The sequence below is a fragment of the Homalodisca vitripennis genome, chromosome 4 (genome assembly GCF_021130785.1).
Source record: "Homalodisca vitripennis isolate AUS2020 chromosome 4, UT_GWSS_2.1, whole genome shotgun sequence".
NCBI classification, from domain to species: Eukaryota; Metazoa; Arthropoda; class Insecta; order Hemiptera; family Cicadellidae; genus Homalodisca; species Homalodisca vitripennis.
This window is the reverse complement of record NC_060210.1, coordinates 198,124,060-198,146,947: the sequence shown is the minus strand read 5'-3', so window position 1 is coordinate 198,146,947 and position 22,888 is coordinate 198,124,060. Positions and strand designations below refer to the sequence as shown.

General features: G+C 34.1%; 1 protein-coding gene across 1 annotated transcript in view; it reads left to right on the top strand.

The window, feature by feature from the left end:
- The first annotated feature begins 1,457 nt into the window (after window positions 1-1,457).
- LOC124361359 (histone acetyltransferase KAT2A) overlaps window positions 1,458-22,888 on the top strand; it is a 35,822-nt gene continuing 14,391 nt past the window's right edge. Inside the window, exons 1-8 of the mRNA XM_046815409.1 lie at window positions 1,458-1,653; window positions 3,247-3,607; window positions 11,745-11,890; window positions 13,993-14,130; window positions 15,925-16,058; window positions 16,455-16,646; window positions 18,410-18,519; window positions 22,693-22,828. Coding sequence (XP_046671365.1) covers window positions 3,265-3,607; window positions 11,745-11,890; window positions 13,993-14,130; window positions 15,925-16,058; window positions 16,455-16,646; window positions 18,410-18,519; window positions 22,693-22,828 — 1,199 coding nt within the window. The 5' untranslated portion in view covers window positions 1,458-1,653; window positions 3,247-3,264. The remainder of the gene's footprint in view (window positions 1,654-3,246; window positions 3,608-11,744; window positions 11,891-13,992; window positions 14,131-15,924; window positions 16,059-16,454; window positions 16,647-18,409; window positions 18,520-22,692; window positions 22,829-22,888) is intronic.

The following is a 22,888-nucleotide window of genomic DNA, read 5'->3' as shown; positions in this document are numbered from 1 at the left end:
GAAGTGCAGAGTACGTAACGCATGTGCTGTTGTTTGCATCTTACGAGTTGTAAGCTCGAATTTTCGCGTTAAAATCTATGTTGAACAAGATCCAAACCTGTCGGGGATTTTTCTGATCATCTCGTGCGTCTTCTGCTGAGTTTGGCAGTCAGTTTACCTTTCACAGCAATTTATTTTTATCAAATAGTATACCTCATTGCAAAAAGTTTAAACATTCCTGACTTATTAAAAGTGTTTGCATACATGTATTATGAGTGAGTTATCAGAGAGCGATAAAGCCACTTTACGATCTCACTACGATGACCAGATGTGCCTCAGTCGACGATGAATATTTATACATACATCCGAATGTTTGTTAAAAACTAACCATTTATTAAAACATTACTGTCCTTTTAAAAATATTCATTAAAAAACTTGTTTGTTATTCTGCCCTCACCAATTTCGAGCTTAATAATAATACTAATTGTAATTAGGTATTTAAAAAATTCTTTTTACTCACCTTGATGTAATCCTGCAGCTCTTCGATAATAGGATAAAAAACAGGTATACATTTTGATATGGACTCGTTTGAAACACGAAATAAATACATGAGGAACATAAATGAATCCTCTACAGCAATATAAGCGTGATATCTAATTTGATTTCCGGAGGTAAACGTTTGTCTGATTTTGAACCAGATCAGTCTTACGATTGTATCAAATTTAGCTTTTGACATACTGGTAAAATTGTCAAAGAGGCCTTTATAAAAACGTATTTTCCCCAAATTGGATAGTTCCTTGTCTTCAGATAAGCCTTCATCCATGATCGTCTCTTCTTTTTTTCCTATTTTTATCACTACATCGGCCGCACTCATTATGAGAAATTCACTCAAGTTACTCGAATCCATTGCGTTTGTTGTACGAAATTGATGAATAAATGTAGACAGGAAACTCTTTCAATAAGGAAATGCGTTGATGCATGCAATTAAAAGCAAAATAAAAGGATTGTTGAATTGAAAAACACACAAGTGTAGACATAATATCTTTAAGGTGCAAGATTCTACTGCTGGGGAGTAAATAGACAACTCTACAGTATTCGACAATACCACGGATATAGCAAATTTTCAGTTTTGAAGGAGGTAGACAAAAATTGAGTTTCCACAATTTCAATAGGTGGAACAATGAGAACTTACAACCATCTTTATAGTTTCACATAGTAACTGATTTAATTAGAATCGATAACCAGGTCGTAACTGCAACCTTTGTGGGATTAGTGAGATTATCATTCTAATAGTCACCTTAAACTTATTTTTATTAGATTTTTAATACAGTTTTTATGTTTTTTAATTAATTTTGTTGTAAATTTGTAATTTTATAATTCTATACTGACGATATTAAGGCATTTCTTCTTTGATTTTTTAAAACTGTTTGACTTTTTGTATTTTCGATAAGTTGAAGCCTTGATTATACGAAAATCTGTTGTGTTCTTCCTCTGTGTTTATTTTGAATAACTTAGGTTATGTCAAAATCTAATTGGACTAAAATTGTAACGCTTGGATTAATACACATCTCTTATGTTTTAGTTGTAAAATAACTATTTTTAAACAAATATCTGAAGAATATAATGTTGATTTTGTGAACTAAGACCTCCATTTAGTGGAAGTTTACGTCCAAGGTTTGTCTGCCGTGTTAAAGTGTGTTCTAGGTTATCTACTAAATCGTATTTATCTAGGCTTGTTTTATTAGGCTATATCGTATATTTTATGTTATCATGCTATTTTATGCTATCATGTAATGTTTTGCTAATTAAATGAGATTGAAAATGTTTACCAGTCGTACTGTGCGTGATTTGTTGATTTTTATAGTGGAAAGTACTTTAAAAGTGTTGATAATTAATTGCAATATTAAAGAAAAAAAGTGGGAAAGACCTAAAAAAATTCCCTCATGAGGTAGGAAATCCCTCAATGTATGAAATTCCTCTAACCTCTATCTACTGGTCATTTTTCCAAAGACATGGTGTTTCTATAGTTGCAGCAAGCATATTTCTTTTTTAAAGATTTGAAATATGAATATTTATCGATATATAAAGTCTTACATGTCCATTAAAAAAAAAAGAATAAATAATACTAAAAAAATAACACATCATAATTTCTGTCCCACAAAATTTAATCTAAAAAGTAAAATTAAATGTTTTTATTCACTTTCTTTTGTTTCTGTCCACAAACTCATAGGCTATGTTAAAAATTAAAACTTAATTATTTTTAAAAGATGCATAATTTAATGCTGAAAAAATGTTTGTATGTCTGCAGCAAAATAAGCGGCCACCACCACAATCGAATCATCAATATTTATGATTATCTAAACTACAGAAACCAAAACATTTGAACCAAATTACGTTATAGGTATTTAAAGCACAGTATAGTTTAGCTGTTTTATATCTAAATAAGTAATAATTTAATTATGAGTAAATAAAAATCTAGGCTATGTGTATTTAATAAATGTAATAAACAAATCAGTGCAATTTTACTTTACAAAGATACTTTTTACTATTTTAAAGTATTTACATGTTTGACAGCTTGTGACAAAAATAACAATGTTCATTGCGATTGTACTTACATGCCATCACCATGGCTGCCTGTTGTAGTAAAGACATACCATTACACAAATATTGAATTAATTTTTAACAATACTGGTATTGAATACATTAAAGCGCTGACAATAATTAATATTTGTAAATAACTATAATTAGAACGTTTTTGTATTCAATAGTTCAGGTATTTTTAATCGATTAATAACTTGGTTTCTTGATTCAATTGTGTTGGTGGCTGCTTACATAATGCATCCCTATATACAAAAGTTGGATAATTGCTTCAAAATAAAAATTAAAAAATATTTTTAATACACTAGTTATATACAGGATTTTGGCACTTATTTTGTATTATCCAGAGATTAATATTTTTTACAGTTTTTCTTACCGGGGATCCAGAAAAACTACATTATTAGAAAGAACAGGCTTTATTTGACTTGCTGTAAAAATTACATTTCATTATATTGATCGGTTCTTGTTTTCTGCCTCCCGAATGTAAGCGATGTCAGTGAAAATTAGGCCAATCTGTCCCTATCTTATATTTGTATATAACTCTTAAAGACCAAAGGATTAACAGTGTCAAATTATGTTAAGTATGAATATCATAAACCGCAGGCTTAGATATTTGTTAGTAATTGAGCTTATTTTGATCATCACTTTTGTCAAAATAATTTGTTGTAGTAAAAAATCAACAGCGACATGAGCGATACAGGAGGCATTGTCGGAGGATGTGGAGGGGCGGGTACAAGTGGTGGGACAGGGGAGGAGAGCACCTCCACAGGTGGAGGCAACTCGCCCTCCGCAGACCAGTCCGTTTGGCAGAGCAACTTACAACGCATCCAGCAGCGGAAGCAGCAAGTCTACAACTGGCCCCACAACAAGAAGCTGCTCAAGCTAGCGATCTACTCCGCTTGCCAGATGGAAGACTGCAAGTGTAGCGGGTGGAAGGCACCCGCACCCCCACCTAAGAACACCAAGGTCGATGTCACCCAACCGCTCGCCAACTTTAGTGATCCATGCCACAACTGTACCCACGTTCTTGGTAAGTATGCTCATCAAGTTAACACTAAAACATAATTATCATTGAATAATATAAACTGTACAAATTTTGTCAGAAACTTTGTCTCATTTTGACTTTTTGTCTAGTAAAAAAATTAACTGGACTGACAACAGTGTGGGCCTCAAGTACGATGCTATATCACAGTCATATGACATCTTCCCTCTCCATTCCCACCAGAATGCCACCCCGACCTCTAACAGGGCCAAGGTTTTCATTTCTGTCACACCATTTATCAGCCCCCCATTGGAAAAATACTAACTTAGTGCCTTGAAAGAACATATCAAATTAATGTAAAATATTTTAGTGAAACTTGAAAGACAGCCAGAGAGCCAACTCTTTGATGAGGCAAGTATATGGTGATGAGTGTTTAACACATACTCAAGTTGTTGAGTGTTTTAAGTGATTCCAAGAGGGATAAGGAGAGATTGAAGATGGCTCAGCTCCCGGATGAGCCTCAATATAAAACTGGAGATGTAATGTGAAAAGACCGTCGGTTTAGTCTGAGTATTTTGCGGTTGAAGAGATTGTAAGAATCAGCAAAGAAACAGTGTGGCAGTCAACTAATGGATAAACAGGCCACAGTTCATGAACATCCATCCTACCCACCAGATCTTACTACTTGTAAATTTTTCTCCTCCGAAACTGAAATGTACACTAAAAGGAACTAGGTGAAAGCTATGGAGACCACGAACTTTCTCTCCATAAGGACCTAAACATTGCTTTGACTTCAGGAAAACTCAGTGAATGAAGGAATGCAGTATACAAACCCAATTTGAACAAAAGCATAGAAGTTGTATTTGAAATTTGCAGCTCTGACAGTAATCATCTGGAAATTGTCAAAGATTTTGCATCTTTTTTATCAACTTCAAAATTTAAGTGTTGTTTTTCTTGTTGTAATTTATTTTTGAATGTTGTCTTTTATTTGTTGGTAAAGAGTACGTGTTCATTTTGGTTTGTATTATTGTAAGTTACTTGTATTTTAATAGCCTTTTACTACTGCATGATTATCTGATTTTTTGTCCAAAAAATTTTTTTGTAATTTTTAAATTAGTAAGGATTTTTTTTTGTAAAAAGGTGTTTACTATAGATAAATTTTAAAAAAACGTAAGGATCATCAAGAGAAATTAATTGGAGGGGAAATTGTAAAAGTTCTGAAGAGGTAAAAATAAAGAACATTGTTCACAGTGCTCTTTGTAATAAAAGAATTTTATTTTAGTTTTGGTTTGAGACCTCCATACACCCCTATACCGTATGCAATATGGGATTGAACATGGGTATGGAAAACCATCTTTAAAATTGGTGCACTGCACAAATAAGACAGTCTTTAATAGCATAAATTCCAGAATTTATATGATTAACTGTCCCCTCAATGTGCAAATCCCAGCTAAGGTTCTTGTCTATGATGAGACTTAGAAATTTTGTGTTATTAACTTGATCCAAGTAGGTATCATTTATTAATATATTAGGACTTTTTCAATATTATAATGGATGAAATTATTCTAGAAGTACAAGGAAACAGAGGAGCAGAAGAACTTAAGACAATAGCATATGCGGATGACATAATGATATGGGAAAATAGGGAAGAAGAGTTAGAACGAGAGTTAAACAAATGGGCAAAAGTGGCGAAGAAATATGGTTTAGAGATGAACATACAAAAATGTAAAGTAATGAAAGTAGAGAGAAGGGATGGAAATAACAAAGACGTGTTAGTTGAAGGAAAAAGACTTGAAAAGGTGAAGGAATTCTGTTATTTAGGAAGTATCATAACAGATAGGGGCACAATAAGAGAAGAGATAGGAAACAGAATATGGAAGAGTGGAAAGTTTTTTCAATATGGTGAAGAAGATTGTGTGGAGTTGGAACATTGGGAAAGAATCAAAAGTATTGATGTATAAATCTTATTTCCAACCAATTTTATTATATGGAGCAGAGACGTGGACGTGGACTAAAAATGATTTAAGCAGATTGCAAGCTGCAGAAATGAGATTTTTAAGAGGGATAGAGAAGACTACAAGAAGAGATAGAATAAGGAACGAAATAACCAGAGAAAGATTGAAGGTAGTTTCACTGCAAGAGACAATGGAAGGAAGAAGAATACAGTGGATGGGGCATGTGAAGAGGATGGGAGATAATAGAATGCCTAGAATAGCACTGGAGAAGGAGGAAGGAGGAAGAAGACCAAGAGGAAGACCGAGAGGAAGATGGGAGGACCAAGTGTGGAAAGACATAGAGAGAAGGGGACTACAGAAAATACAGGTGGATGAAGAGGAGACCTGGAAGGATAGACTAAAGTGGAGGAGGCTGTGTACGACGACGACCCGTGAGAACGGAAACGTCTGACGATGATGATGATGATTAGGACTTGAATGTTTTCTATATTGTTTTTCTATTCTATGTTCTTCTATACTGAAAGTGATAAAGTTAGTTTTTCTGTATTTAAAATCAATCTATGCAAAATTTTTGTAATTTTCAAAGTTCCAAATATGTAGTTATTTCTACTTCAGCTTCTGTTTTGGCAGATATGATTAGTTAGGTAAGAGACATCTGCAAATAGACAGAGCTGATTTTTGTTATTTTCAATTTTAGTTAGGCACTTTGGCATATCCTTTATGTAACATATAAATAATAAGGGATCCAGAATAGAACCTTGGGGAACTCCATTTCTTACAATTTGGGTATTAGGTTAAAATGTTTGTAATTTGTTATTTTCCATATAAGATATCTCAACATATTGTTCTGTATTAGAAAAAATAATATTCAGGCCATTTTAGAGTATTATTGATTTCTTACAGAATCAATACAGATATTGCAATCTCTGATCATAATGCTTTGTTGATTCTATTACTATTTGAATATCAGTCTTCTGAAACTAGGATAAAAAGTAGCTATGATGAAGTAGACAAACTAAGGTTTTCAGATAAGGTGACATCTGAATTAAAAACTTTGAGTATTTTGATTCAGTTGATGCCAACTATGATCTCTTTGTAAACAAGTTTACATTATGTACAACTTTTCCTATAAAGTTTAACAAGTCTAAGAAATCTCAAGTACTTGGATAACTAAAGGTATAAAGATTTCTGCTGCTAGAAAAAGGGAATTGCATAAATTGGCTAAAACATTGAACTTTGTACAAAACTACAAGCATATTTTTTAAAGGTTGTTAAGATGGCAAGTTCATTTGCAGGTATAATAATAAATCAAAAGCAAAATGGGAAGTTGTTACGGGTCCACAGCGGGTATTTTCTGTGAACTGTCAAAGGTGTTTCATTGTGTCGATCACAGCTTGCTATTAAAGAAATTGAGCTATAAAGGATAAAGTACTAAAACTTATTATATCATAAGTTAAGTTCATCTCAAAGTGAGGACATATATGGTTTTTCAAACAAGGTTGTAAAAGAAATTAATTTATGTTTATATTGGAGCCACTATTATATCTGTACAACATGATGCTTCAGCAAAACGTATTTTCCAAATGTTATGAAAGTAATTAAAGTGATACCTATTTATATAAAGAAAGGAGATAAACGGAATCCAGCCAATTATCGCCCATTATCTTTGGTACCTATTTTTAGTAAGATTTTTGAACATTGTATAAAAGAGCAGCTGTATGGATATATATATCACAGAATGGTCTTATCTGTGATGAGCAGTTTGGGTTTATACGTGGCCGTAATACTATCAAGGCTGTAGAATCAGTAGTCAGTAAAGTCTTAAATAGTTTTGAATGTAAAACCATATGTTCTGCTACACTAATAGATCTATCAAAAGCATTTGACTGCATTCCACATGACTTGCTGTTGAAAAAACTAAATCAATATGGTGTTAAGGATGGGGAACTGAGACTTTTTTCATCATACCTCACTGGTAGAAGGCAGACGGTGGTACAGGCTAATGACCAATCTGATTTCTGTAATGTAAAAATTGGTGTACCACAAGGATCAGTATTGGGACCTTTCTTGTTCATTATAGCGGTGAAATGACTTTGCAAATAGCATGCCTTGCAATTCAGTTTCTATATGCAGATGATGCAACACTACTGAGCAGGAACAAACAGCTAGACCTTCTTATGTTGGATCAGAGCAGAGCATTAGAAAGAGCAAAAGAATGGTTCAAAGTCAACTCTCTTGTAGTAAATAATGACAAAACTGAACACAATATGTTTCTCCCTTAGATTTTAATGTAAGCAATAATTTTAAACCTGTTAAGCAGTTAGGTATATATTTAGATAGTAGGCTAAGCTGGGACTTTCATATTCAAACTATTTGTAAAAAATTAGCTAGAGTAATTTATTTATTACGTAAATTAAAAAGCTGTGTAAGTTCAGAGATGCTGTTGACAGCTTACTATGCAATTCTTTCATCCTCATCTACTGTATGGAGTGGTGTTATATGGGGTAATAGTAGTGCAGCCAAGCAAGTGTTTTTATGGCAAAAAAAGGCACTAAGAGTAGTTAAGGGTATACCAGAAAGAGAGTCTTGCTACCCAGTTTTTAAAGAATTACATATAATGACTCTGCCTTGTCTATTTATTTATGATTGTTTGTTAAGAGTTAAGGCAAACCTAAGTAAATATCAGCTAAGACAGGATGTACATAGTTACCCAACTCGATATAATGGAAAGTTAGATGTTTTTAAGTGTTAGATTAGAGAAAACAAAGAAAAGTCATATATTTATTGAAATAGAATTGTTTAATAAACTACCAAGAATAGCATTGGTCAGTCAGCATGGTGAAATTTAAAAATGTACTGAGGACCTGGTTTAAAGAGAAAGCTTTTTATTCTATAGAACAATATTTGGCAAGTGATACTAGTGATATGAGATTTTAAATTAGGATAATACATTCATTACTGTTGATTTGTTGTAGTTTATTTTAAATTGTTGACTAATTTTACCAATTTTATCTCGATTATTTTAATTCACTAGTTTATAGGCTTTTTTGTTATTGTTTTGTTATTCACTGTTAATCTTGTTAATATTTTCTGTTAATTTCTTGTTGTTAGTTTCTTGTTACTCTATTTAAATTTGTTAATTAATTATTAAAAATTAAGAAATTGAAAGAAGCTTAAGGAAACTGAAATAAGAAGTTCTTAGTTTAAATATTTTTTAAGCCATTCATATTACTGACGATGTTTATTGCATGTAAATCATGTTTAACAACAAATAAAGATCTTGAATCTTGAATCATACTTAACCCTTTTACTGCCGACGTTCCGATATGTCGGACGTCTGTTTTTTTTTTTATTGTTACTGGCTACTGTTATGTTCAAATGCCGAAATATTCAGTATTTTGGTTGTTTAGGAGCAAAGGATAATGAAAGAAGCCATTTGAAGAACTTTGGATTTCTATTTTCGTCGTCTTTGACTAGAATTGACGAACTACCTAGACAGCTGTCAAAACCAGTTGATCGGGTTATGTTACTGAAATCTTCGTTCATTGTTGTTGTTTACAATGTTTTCGAAAGTTTTTTGAAGTGTTACTTTTGTTGATCAAGGATAAAATGAGTAAAAGAGTTACATCTAACTCTCCCTGTGAGTGAGGGAACAATACTTAACAGTCTAATCGATGGTGGTGTACAAGTGCAAGAACGAACTGAGTGACGATTTCCTTCAGAATTTGTCAGATTCAGATGCCGAGAACGAATCTGATATTAGTGTTAGGGCTATTGATGACAATCAAAGTGATGTGGATGACACTGATGACGATCCTGACTTTATCTTACCATCAGATAATGAGGAGTTATTAGATAGTGAGGGGGATGTGGCACAGATAAGTTTACCTTCAACTTCCACTGGTAGGCCTAGAGGAGGCCTACCAGTTTTGGGAAAATCCTCATAGTTCAGCTATGTTTTCAAGGTAGCACCTTCAAATGTAGTATATGTTCTGCTCATAAGTATTATGCTCATAATTTTAGTATAATTTTTTAAAAATAAATTAACAGATGCCAAACACAATTTTTATTTTTTTATTTACATCATTTTAAAAATTAAATAATGAGTTTGTTTCAAATTAAAATGTCTTTTTATTATTTAAAAAAACAGCATTATATACGAAGTAAATAAAATAAAAATTCATACAAATCCAATGAAAAATAAAAAAAGATACAGCATTTTTTGTAAATGAATGCACAACAGCGATTTTCCTCCTTGGCAATTTTGACTGGTACAATAAAAAAATGGCCGGCAGTAAAAGGGCTAAGTGATGGGTTTCAAAAAACAATTGTTGAAGAATCAATCAAATTTAAATCAATATTGCAAAATGTCTCATTTTGTTTACCACAAATCTCCATTCTTGAACATACCCTTTTGATTATACTGTATGTATTAATAACTTGCTAGATGACGTTAAAAGAAGCTTTAGACTTTTTCCGATGATACCAATGTTTTTTTAATTAATACAAATTCTCTTATAAATCTCGAACTGTCAATAAAAACACTTTAGAAGAACTAGTAAATTGGTTTAAACCTTTGTCCTAATTGTCCTAAATGATGAAAAAACAAACATAATTCATTTTAATGCTAGGAGCACCCCTGAAAATTATCTAAGTGTGACTGACTATAGTTGGGACTCATAAGTTCTTGGGAATAAGTATTGATAAAAACATCAACTGGATGTCACATTATAGATTATTTAACAAAGAAATTAAGTACTTTCAGATTTGCTTTCAAAATCCTATCTAATTCAGTATCAGTAGAAACACGGAAAGTTGTATATTATGCCTATATACAATCTGTTTTAAATTACCACATTATTGTTAGGGGAACTTCCTCTGATCTAAGCAAAGTGTTTACAGCTCATAAATGTTTGATAAGAGTAATGGAAGTTCCATACAGGACAAATTGTCACCCCTTATAACCTAAAAGTATTTATATTGTCAACTTTATATATTTATGAGCTTTTAAGATCCGTGCATAAAAATCTGAGTTATTACCACAGATTCAATGTTGACTACATACACAATACTCGTCATAAAAGTGTATTCAATTTTTCTCATCATTACCCCACATTTTATGAAAAGAGGTATCCTATTTATATGGGTATTTGATTTTATAATAAAAATCCAAATTTAAAAAAATCTCCCTGAATCAATTTTTGATTGATTCAAAACCTTCTATGGTATAAGTGAAATGTTGAGTGATACAGGGTGTAAAAGAGTGCCACACTGACTTGGTAACTCCCAAATGTTTACAGGTAAAGCAATAAAACTTAGTACATCATTACTGCACCCAGTATTCATTTACTAAGTTTAACTTTCACAACTTGAGCCAAGACAAGAATATTAAACCATCTAAAATAGGACCTACATTGTAAATGTTTCAAACTTTAAACCAGCATAATTTTTTAAAGAGTGAACCCTTTGAGGTTGGATTTGCGGTATTTTACTTTGCTAATAAAGACCTTTAATTTGATGTACTACTTGACCTACGCTCTCATTTAAGATTTCCTTCTGACTCCTAGCGGGCCCTGACATGACAAAAATATGGTAGTTACTTCAAAAAGCACATTTATAGGTGCAGTAATGATGTACCAAGTTTTATTGCTTTATCTGTAATCGTTCGAGAATTATCCCTGTATAACATTTTTGTTTTTCAAATGTAATTATTAAAAATAGAGGTTTAGTTGTGATGATCAACCAATTTGTTGTTACTTTTGTAACAATCTTACAAAAGATAATGTAATTATCTAATTACATAATATCACAATTACATAATTATTTGTTGTAATTATTTAATGTGCAATTAAATAATTGAATTTAATTTAATCCAATGTACTGGGAAAAGAGAATGTATAAGAAATAAAAAGGTAAGAATAGAAAGCTGAGGTAAATCCAAGAGTGAAAGAGTGAGAGATGTAAGCAACATTTGTAAACACAAAGAGGCAAGAGAGGGTTATCAATTTATAGTTCTCCAGGATCTAGAAGGCATTTTGTACAGGAGTGATAGAATCATGGTTGGTGGTGTTGTTGTTGGTAGGCAAGGACTCCAGAGTATTCCATTCTAGACAGGCAAGAGAGGTCTACTCAAAGGTGGTGAGAACCATTTCATGAATAATTGCAAACTTAATTAAATGTTCACATATGTGACATACAACATAATTTATATAAAATTTGTATTTTTCCAGCCTCTCATACAACACATCTGAAATCTCTGCAAGAGGAGGAAGTGAACAGACTGTTGGGTATGGTGGTTGATGTAGAGAACATATTCATGAGCATGCACCGAGAAGAGGACCCTGACACCAAGAAAGTTTACTATTACTTGTTCAAGGTATTGTTACTATTACTTTAGTGTACATAAATTACTTGTTCATGGTGAGCCAACCACTGTCCACATCAGAGCGAACTCAGTTTTATGGAACAGGTTAATATTTATTTAACCCTTTGACTGATAGGTTTTTTGTCAATAAGAGTGCCATAAAAGTGAGTTTTTTTATTTTCGATTTGTTTTTTTTTTTTAGGTGATTTGGGTTTACTGCAGTAGATGCATTATAAAAAACACTCAATAAAACTTTTTAACAGTTTTTTTCTATTATACAGAATCTAGTCTAATTATGCACTGAAGTATTTATATTTACAAAATATCAGAATAAGATAAAATATTCAGTATTTTCTCATAAACATACTACGGTACAGATTAGGTACAAGGTAGTAACAGTACACAAGCCCCCTCAGAATTCTTTGATTGTATGAAAGGCACGAAAACAGTCGGACACACAAAGTCGTAATCCCAGCACATCGTGTCCCGGCGCTGCTGCTCACTGATGCTGAGCTATCTGCACACGTGATATGCTCTCTTCGGCTTGTCCTTCTTATCTGTAGCAGGGATGGTGATGGGAAAATGCCGAAAAGTGAGTCTTAGGGGAGCATCTTAGCCAAAAGTTCGTCTGTAAGTCTTTCTTCCGCCATTTAACATATCAGTAAGTAACAGCCATGTTTAGTTACGGTAAACACAATAAAACGTTTACAATCAGGGCAACCGGTAACATAAAAGTGAGATTACAACTCGTATTCACCACAGAAATAGCAGCAGCTGATTACTTGGAAATTGATTGAATACCGTCAATTGGGTTTGAAATAAATAAATAAAACAACAACTGCGATCTAATGAGAACGACGTGAAGTACTTAAAACGGTTTCTTATTTATTCTGCTAGATCGCATTTGTATTCAAGCGAGAGATTATTCTTCACAAAACATTATTATGAAAACTGTTTAGCACCATAGCGCTTCCTGCACGGCTATCAGGATTACTGCAGGGCTCTCCGGAATGTGTTTCAGGATTACTAGTCAAAGGGTTAAGTAAGAGTTGAAGTGAAGAAACCACTGTCTAAAACTATTTAGAGCATTAGCCCACTGTTCACACTTCTAATGTTATCTGTTGTGTACAAAAATGAACATTTAAGTCTTACGTTTAAATTTGTTTGTACCTGTTTGCTCTCTCATCTCATTTTTTTTTCGTAGCATACCTTCAGTGTAAAATATATAGGTCGAGAGGAGGAAAAATTTTTCCATTCAAAAAAGTAACTTTATACTGAATAAATAAAAAGCAACTTTTTACTCAAAACGTATTTTGCTCCTAAATAGTGTAAAGTTACACTTACTTATTTATAACTTGATGTCAAAATATGTTGGGCGATAAAAATTTTTTAAATTAGAATATTTGCTGTTTTATGTTCATAAAAATACTGACCAATTTAGAATCAATGCTGATTTTCACTTCTATAATACAAGAAATAAAAACTCATTGAGAATATATCAATATAGTTATACCCGTTCACAAAAAAATTGGATATATATTGTGACTAAACTTTATAATGCATTGTTCATTGATATTAGATTGTTATCAGACTGAAAATTTAAAAACAAGATGTAACAAATATTAGTATCTTAATGTTAATACAGACTATACAATTTTCATGATATTTGTTGGAAACTGTATAGACTATTTTAGTTTGAATATAGACCTACTTAGTTGGTTTATATTTTTACCTTACCAAGTGTTCCTGGCAATTGTAAGAATAAGTTTTAAGTATTGAATTGATGATTGTCCATGCATTGTAAATATGTTTAAATGATAATAAAATCATGATTCTGATTCTGAAAGAAATGAGTTATAGACTTGAAATTTCACAAGCAACCCCAGTGAAGCCTGGTACATGATACATATTATAAATGTATCATGTAAGTTTACATGATGTAGTGATCGATCAATTTTCACTTCAGCGCATGTGGTTGGTTGCTGACAAAGTAATTTATGCCGATTAGCCGGTCAATTAATTCCTTTTTTGAAAATGCAACAATTAGTACAATTTCAAATTGGTTTAGTGTTTCATATTTTTGTGTACTATTCAAGTTTATTGTTATTGCACAGCTGTTGAGAAAGTGCATCGTGGACATGACAAAGCCAACGATAGAAGGGCCGCTGGGACAGCCGCCATTCGAACGTCCCAGCATCGCCAAGGCTATCACCAACTTTGTCCTGTACAAGTTCAGTCACGCTGCCGCCAGGGTGTGTACACAGACTCACAACCTCGTGACATGCATGTCTCATCCTGAACACAAACTGTTCTCATTTCAAAAATGTTTTACGTTTTTAAGTTAAAAGTTTTAAATTTAATTCCAATTGAAATTAAAATTAATAGATCTATATTTTTCAGGCTAATTTTTTGATCCTTGAGTAAAAATATTGAAAATTTATATTAAGTTGTTCAGTAAAAATATTTGTTCTGTATGAATGTGTGTTTTTTTTTTTTATTAAAAATGGGTAGGGTTTTTCTAATTATGATGTGTTATTTTAATAGTATACAGTAATTTCAGTTTGTTTTTAAACTTGAGCTTGCTGTTTAGTTTTTAACATTAAAAAGCTGATGATGACTCCCACCCAAGTGCAAGATATTTTCATTTTGTGTTGTTTTATTTTTTCTCTTAGGATTTATAATGTATACACATGTACTTAAACGAGGAAAATAAACACATTTATTTATTTATAGAACTCTAACCAATTTCAGTGGTTTTGAAAAATTTTGAAAAATTCGTTATTAAGAAAATATATTTAAAATAGTGAAGTAGGTACTCAAATTCCTTAATTTTTTTATTGTACAATCAATAAACATTACTTTACCTAGTAATTTAACTATATGTAGAGTTTAAGTGCACTAAAGGAGAGTTAACTTCTGGCTGGTTTACACATTCAAGTTTAACCTACCACTGGGCTCAGCAAAAACCAATGTGTCACTTAAATCTGGGCAACTTTATGGATGTCCTGGAGTGGTACATCACTAACTGCAAATGTCGAGAATTATGAAGTGTAAGGCTAGAACGATAGGTCTAGTCTACTACAGGGGATGACTATTGGAGTTGGTGGGATTCCCTATGAGTCAAAGGCTCTTGCTAGTCAGACATAAGGCCACACCACCCTCTGCCTGCTTTGACTGGAGAGGCTGGTTCAGAACTGGCTTCCCCTTCTTCTGAGGGGACTGACTGAGATTAATCCCCTAAATTCTTCCTCATGGATCTTGATATGAGGCGGCCCCTACTCCAACCTTACCCATCCAGAATATCCTGGCACTCCGGAAGCAGCGCAAAGGTCCTTTTAGGACTAGGTGCAATTTCTAAGCTTCTTGTCCCAAGAGAGAACAAAAAATTAACTATTTATTCTTGAGTCCATGTTTAGTTATTAAAAATATATCTTATTTAAAAAAAATCTAACTGAGGGATTTTACCATTAAAGTCCTCTGAAATTTAAAACTTGCAAACTGCCAAGATGCCCGGAGTGTAGTGGAAAATGCGTACCCACACTGGCGTAGCAGAAACTGGCAGTCTTCAACAGCAATGAATGTTGAATTTACCTCCATTTCACCTTCTGCTTAGTGCAGTATCTAAAATATGATACTGTCACAGACTTGACTCTTGGAATCTAAAGTTCATGTCTGAAGAGATACAAGAAAAGTCGGTGACGAAGAAGTTAAAAACAAATTCTTTGCATCGTTTTGACAAAGAGGTCTGGCTGGTTTTGATGAAGAGGGATGGGAAGAATTGATTTAATACGATTGTTGAGTTAAGCTCTATTTCACAAGATATCACACTGCGCTAAGTGTGCGGTGAAATTGAGCTAAACTCAACATTCGTATTAAATCAACCCTCCTCACCATAGCAACAGTATCATCCATTATGTTTATTTATATTAGATCTGGCTACTACCGCACTATTCCTTGCTATAGTTTTGTTATTAATATTTGAGATGATGTCTGAATACTGCATCTGTTATATACTCTGATTTGGACTTCACGGGTTTGTTTGACAGGAATGGACGACAATGTATGACCTGGCCAAAATGCTACTGCACTGCCTCAACCACTGGAACTTTGAGACTCCTAGCGCACGAAGACAGACGGTCTCCGCGGAGGAGATCTCAGCCTACAAAGTGAACTACACAAGGTGCTGAATTAGACAGCTAGATGAGAATAATTCTATTAACACGACTTGTCAAGAGAAATCTACTGTAGATGTCTTAAAAATATTGAAATTTTGCAAAAAAAAATCATATATGAACAAAATTGATGAAATGGATTATTAATAATTAATAATGTTTTTAATTATTTTTTTTTTAATTGATACATAACATATCTATAGTGGGAAGGGTTGATTCATTGTTAATGTTGAGTATAGCTCCAGTTCACCTTCCTCTTGATACTGAAAGTCTAAAACTTCGATATTCATTACAAAGCATGAACTATGTTATAGTCATGTTATCTTACCTTACACACAGTCTTGTACGACGAGGAAAGAACGTCTAAAATTTCTTGTTTCTAATTAAGGAATTATTGTAACTAGGTGGCTGGTGTTCTGCCATGTCCCTGTGTTCTGTGACTCTCTGCCCCACTTCGAGACCACGCTGGTGTTTGGGCGCACGCTGCTACGCGCTGTGTTCCGCTCGGTGCGCAGACAACTCATGGACAAGTGTCACAGTGAGCGAGACAGGATGCCACCCGAGAAGCGAGTCCTCGTACTCACGCACTTCCCCAAGTAAGTCGTCAGTTCTTCCCAGCAGGGATCACTTCTGGCTGTTTATACCTTCCAGTTGAACCTAGCACTTGGGCTCAGCAAAAACTGATGTGTCACTTAAATCTGGGCAACCTTATGGATGTCCAGGAGCGGCACATCACTAATTGCAAATGTCAAGATTCTGGGGTTCATGGGCAAATTCGATAGGTCTAGTCTACTGCGAGATATGACTGTTGGAGATGTTGGGGTTCGTTCCCTAAATATCAAAGGTTCTTGCTAGCCTCAACAAGGGTGTGCCTGCCTGCTTTGACTGGAGAGGCTGGTTCAGAGCTGGCCTCCCCTTCTTCCGGGGAGACATGACTTTGAGATTAGTGCTCTAATTCTTCCTCATGGATCTCAATACGAGGTGTCCCCTACCCCCTAACCTTACGCATCCTGAATATCCTGTCACTCCGGAAGCAGCGCTAAGGTTCTTACAGGGCTAAGTGCAAGTTCGCCTCCACTTGGTGACCTTCCATAAACTGAATTTAGAGGTTGAATCTGTAATTTCCTGAGAAAGAACCTCATTTTTAAGAGCTGGTGGAGAAACTCAAAAATAAATGGCATGTCTTGTTCTAAAACCTATATCCATATAGTGAAAATGAGTGAAATTCACTTTTATGGCTGTATAAGCACTGAACTCGAGAATGGCTCGACTAATTTAGCTAATTATTTTTTTAATAGCATAAGGTTTTTGTAAAGTGAAAAATTGGAAAAGTTTCCTGGAATATTTTTGAGTTTGGGAAAATTGCAATAATATTTGTGAAACATACTCTAAATTTAATCCACCTAGTTTTAGAGGTGGAAAAGACACATTGATTTTGAGTGTTGTTCTGTTTCAAGAATAGTATTGACCGGTTCATAGTTACTCAAAATTCAAATTCAAAACTCATTTATTTTTAGAAAAGCATTGATTACATTGCAGTATATGTATAACTATATCTAACCTTCTAGCATTGCTAAACGAGGGAGAAAATTTGATTAAAAAAAGATTTTGATTTTACTAAACATACTGTACATGCATATTGTTTTACATAAATACATCTACAGTAATGTTAATTATATTAATTCAGCAATAAATAATTCTTATAATAATGAACAAGTTAAAATAATTTTCTTTGACCAAATAATGGAAAATAGTTTTTCCAATAAGAAGAGCTCCTCCTTCAATGAAAGTTAAAATAATTTATACATATTAAACATATTCCTTATTAAAATAAAAAATACAGAAGTTCCTTTTGTTTGAAAATGAAGAAAAGAAAGGAGTTGTAGATTGATTTAAAAAAAAACTATAAAATTATCAGAAATATAATTAATTGAACATTTTATATTTATTGGAGCGGAAAATTTGCAGAGTGACCATTGCCTGCCTAGACTTTGAAAGAGAAAGTTGCCTATGGTGTTATCAGTGCTGGGTTGTTTAACTGTAATTATATGTCCAAAAGAATGGGAAGCTAATTCGATGAGTCATAAACTTGAACCGGAAGATATTATTATGTCTTGTGTATCGTGTCTTCTTGAATATTTTCATTGTGAAATGAAAAGGAAAAGAGAAGTGGCTCAGTTCCTCAGAGCAGGTGTTGGAGTAAGGCACTTGTAAGGTGCTTGTGAGTGCTTTACTCTAAATTTACGGATTGCTGAATGGTATGACTCTTTGTTTTTACTACGGTTTTATTAAACTGAAAAACTCATATAAGAAATGTAGCCGACAGAGAAGGAAATGATGCATGTGTTGTTGTGTCCAGATTCCTGCAGCTGGTGGAGGAAGAGATCTACATCGCGAACTCTCCCATCTGGGACCCTGAGTTTAAGCAAGCCCCCCCTCAACACTTACAGGCTCTGCCAGACAGCAAAGGTGAGCTACCCGCCCACGTGTGACACAAGGTTACAATACACACAAGACAGTGTGGAGACAACTGTGTGGAAGTTTATAACAAAACAGTTGTATATCAAAATACACGCATGTAATAATAATAATAATAATAAATTTGTTTATTTGTCGTAAAACATGTTACATCCATTGACAAAGTCTTATTCAGCTACAGACTAAATAGCATTGTCTCTAAATAATATTTAATAAATATAATTCAAAAATATTATGTATATAATAGTATAAGGCATTAATTGTCTAGTTGAAAATAACACTGATTATATCATCAGTTTACCTTGAAACAATCATTAAAAATCTATTTTGTTAATAGAAAAAAACTTATCAATATTATAGAAAGGGTTTTGTAACAGCCGTTCATAAAGTTTATTTTTATACATTTTAAGGGTATTTTCAATCAGATTTTTCAATTTTTGATTCACTTTTAAGCCAATTACAATATGACTATTCAAAGATTTGCTCAGTCGACAATATTCAATTAAAATGTTATTTCTGTTTCTTGTGTTGTAATTATGTGCTTGTGTATGGTTTATTAAGTCTGTATTATTTAAAATGTAAACAGATAAATCAAACAAATATAAATTAACTATTGTAAGAATCCCTTGGTTAATGAAAACAGGTTTACAATGATCGAGGGTATTCAGCTTTACCAACAATTCTAACAGCTTTCTTTTGAAGCACCAGTATTTCCTGAACTCTAGCACTATTTCCCCACAGTATTAATCCATATCTCAAAATTGACTGAAAGTAGCCAAAACATGCAGTCCGAACATGATTTTCACTTATGCAGCAAGATAGACGTCGTAATAAAAAAAATAGTTCTAGATAACTGCCACTCGGCTCCAAATTCTAAAAAAGAGCAAGTGGAAACCATTACACAACTCAAATGTACCACAGCAATGCACGATGCTTCACCATGCTTTCACCATTCTCACGCTACGATGCCACTGAGCAACATTAGTATTACATGAGACTGGAGCGGAACTTTTTCTTCTATGGGGCGGCCTACTGCCCTGCACTTGTGCCTCAAGGGCCTTTTGCACACCCCGGAAGCACACCATGAGGCCGACCAGTCTACGGTTTCAGCAATGACACAAACCTTTTTTTTCCACACAAACCAAATATTTTTCAACTTTGATTACCTTTCAAAGAGTATGTTTTTTTATGCAATCCGTCGACAACAGGTAAGCGAGCATGAAACTAATATTTTGTTTTGTTTTTTAAACTTTCAACAGGCACTAGTTTGTTAATTTTAACCCAAATCACACATTTCTTTACATAAGTTTATAGGGAAATTTTTGTTAGAAATGATGTCATAGTAATCAGCCACTGAAACTTCTGACACACTATATACTTGAAATTAAATTAAATCACGCGCTGAAAGTATTTCTCGAACTACAGTTTTTCTGAGTTTGAATTAGATAAACCCTTCCCATACCGTAGACGGATATATTAGAATGGTAGACTTTGACCAAAACGCCAAATACAGTTATATCCGATATTATAGATTATGTCTCTTGGAGAGTTTTTCAGTTCACAAAAGGCCTTTGAAATGCCCGGTGCACGCTGCATGCTTATCCCACTTGTCAATGAAGTATTTATAAACGACCTTCACTCAGTGGCAGGGGGAGGGGAGCGCCCTTTGTCTAACTCCGATCACCTGCTCGTCAGTTCTGCATCTCCTACAGAGCCATAACCAAACATGTCCGTGGCGTGTATTACTGCTTTCTCTGCTGTCATGAGTGCCATCTATTGTGTATCTCGTTATTATTCTTCATTGTGTGATAGTGTTGTGATTAGTTTGAAAAATTTATTTTGTTTTATAGTGCAACAAGGTGTATTTAATTTAATTCAAATTCATTTGAAATAAACACTTTTGTGAATGAATAGTTATTTTTATTTTTATCAATAAATACGCTAATTTTTAATAAAATTTGTTGTTTTATAGTTTTTTTTGCTTTTACCTTTTTTTATAATTTAGTTATAATAAAAAATTTAGCTTTCAATGTAAAGAATTTTTTTTTTATTTGTCTTGGCGTTATAGGAAAGTTAATGAATTTATTAGTGGTGGTGTGCGAAGGGTTAAATGCTACGAGGCATGTTTATAAAGTAAGTACAGTTTTGATATAAAAAATTCAACAAGTAAATTTTTCAAATAAAACTTTATTTACCTGAAAGAGCATTCTTTCCTCTACTTCTCTACATAATTTTCATTATTATTAAGGCACTTGTCGTATCTTGGGACCAGCTTTTGTATGCCGCCGTCAAAGAAGCTTGCCACCAGACTGGACAACCACTGTTGCACAGACGTTTTTACTTCTTCATCATTGGAATGGCGCTTCCCTGCCAAATGCGTCTTCAAGTGCAGAAACAAATGGTAGTCGCTAGGTGCTAGATCGGGACTGTATGGAGGATGGTCCAATTGTTCCCAGCCAAATGAAGTGATGAGCTCTTGCGTTCGATTTGCTGAATGTGGACTAGCATTTTCGTGGAGCAAAACGACGCCTGCACTCAGCATGCCACTCCTTTTGTTTTGAATTGCGCGGCGCAGTTTTTTTTAAGTTTCACATTACACGGCTGCATTAATCGTTCACCACGAGGCAGAAAATTGACCAACAACACACCCTGTCTGTCCCAAAAACCAGTGCACATGATTTTCTGGGCAGAAATTGTTTGCTTGAATTTGACTTTCCTAGGGGATGTTGAATGCCGCCATTCCATTGTCTGTTGTTTTGATTCTGGTGTAACGTAGGCTACCCACGTTTCATCGCCTGTAACGATATGGCTTAAAAAATCTTCGCCCTCGTTACTGTAACGCTCGAGAAAGCTCAATGCACTGCCCAATTGTTTGGTTTTGTGCTCATCATTCAACATTTTCAGTACCCACCGTGAACACAGTTTCCGATAATTTAAATGTTCTGACACAATTTCGTAGAGAACACTTCTTGATACAGCAGGACATTTTTCAGCTAAGGACGAAGTTGTGAACCGTCTGTTCTCTTTCCTTTACAGTCCACTTTTTGAATGAGATCATCGGTAATGACTGAAGGTCGCCCACTTCATTCCTCATCATGAACGTTTGTGCAGCCATCTTTGAAGGCCCTAACTCATTTCCGCACCATTCCTTCACTCATAATGTTTTCATCATAAACTTCACTGATTTGACGATGAATGTCAATTGCTTTTAAGCCTTTAGCATAGAGAAAACTAATCACAGCACGCACTTCACAGTCAGCGGGATTCTCGATAGTCAGCGGCATTTTAAAATCACATAAACAAACGAAGACTCGATCAAACGGCGTCGTAATGGCGTCTGTGGCTTCCTAACTGATGTAGCTACACTACGCGCATGCTCTAAATGGCAACTGCAGCGCTGCGGCGGCGTAATTTTAAAATGGTACTTACTTTAAAAACATGCCTCTTATATACTATTTTGCTATTATACATTTTAATTCATAAATCCCTGTAAGCATTAACAAAACTGTGTAGAGTATTGTCATTCCATACTGAAAAATATTAAAATTGTCAAATAGTAAGTATTGCCCGGTTTTAGTTAAGTATAGTTAGGTATAGAAAATAGACAATAAATCTTTATTCTTAAGCATAGAGTTTAGAATTTTTGTCAAAATAATGAAAAGTAACACATTAATTATTATGGTGAGTTCATGCTCCACTCAAAGAACTCTTGAAAGGTGTAGAAAGGTGTTGAAGGAGCCAGTTTGTGAGAGGTTTTTTCAAGTATTGTGCTGGAATTTTCTTCAGGAAGCCTGGAAGCTTGTTGAAGTAGACTGTACGCCTGTATGACAGCTTCTTTTCGTAAAAGCTGAGGTGATGTGTTGCAAGTGCAAAGTTGTGAATGGAGTTGTGCCTTGTGTTGTAGGAATGGAGTACTCCATTTCTTGTTTGGTCAGTTTTTACAGAAAGAAGAACCGATTCAAGGACCTAGAAAGCTATCACAGTTAATATTTTGAGCTCCCTGAAAACTTCCCTGCAGGTATATTGTGGTCCCAAGTCCTGTAAGCGCTCTGATGGCTCTCTTTTGGACTATTATAATGTTTTGCATACTTGTTGATGACCCGCATGTTTGTATATTGTTGAGTGTAAATAGCGTGATGTTGGAGCTCGAGTGTCTGCCGGCAGGGTCACCTGTGGTCAGGAGGGCCGGGCAGTTTGAGAAGCTGAACGTCCCTCCTAACGACAAGGATACATTTACTACTGTCACTCTCACTCCGGGGGTCCGGAAGAGAGGATCTCGGGCTGAAGGGTCTGCCACAAGGTGAGTTGTGAAACCAGCATTGGTAGTTTTCTATCCAACGACTTTAAATAATACCATTAA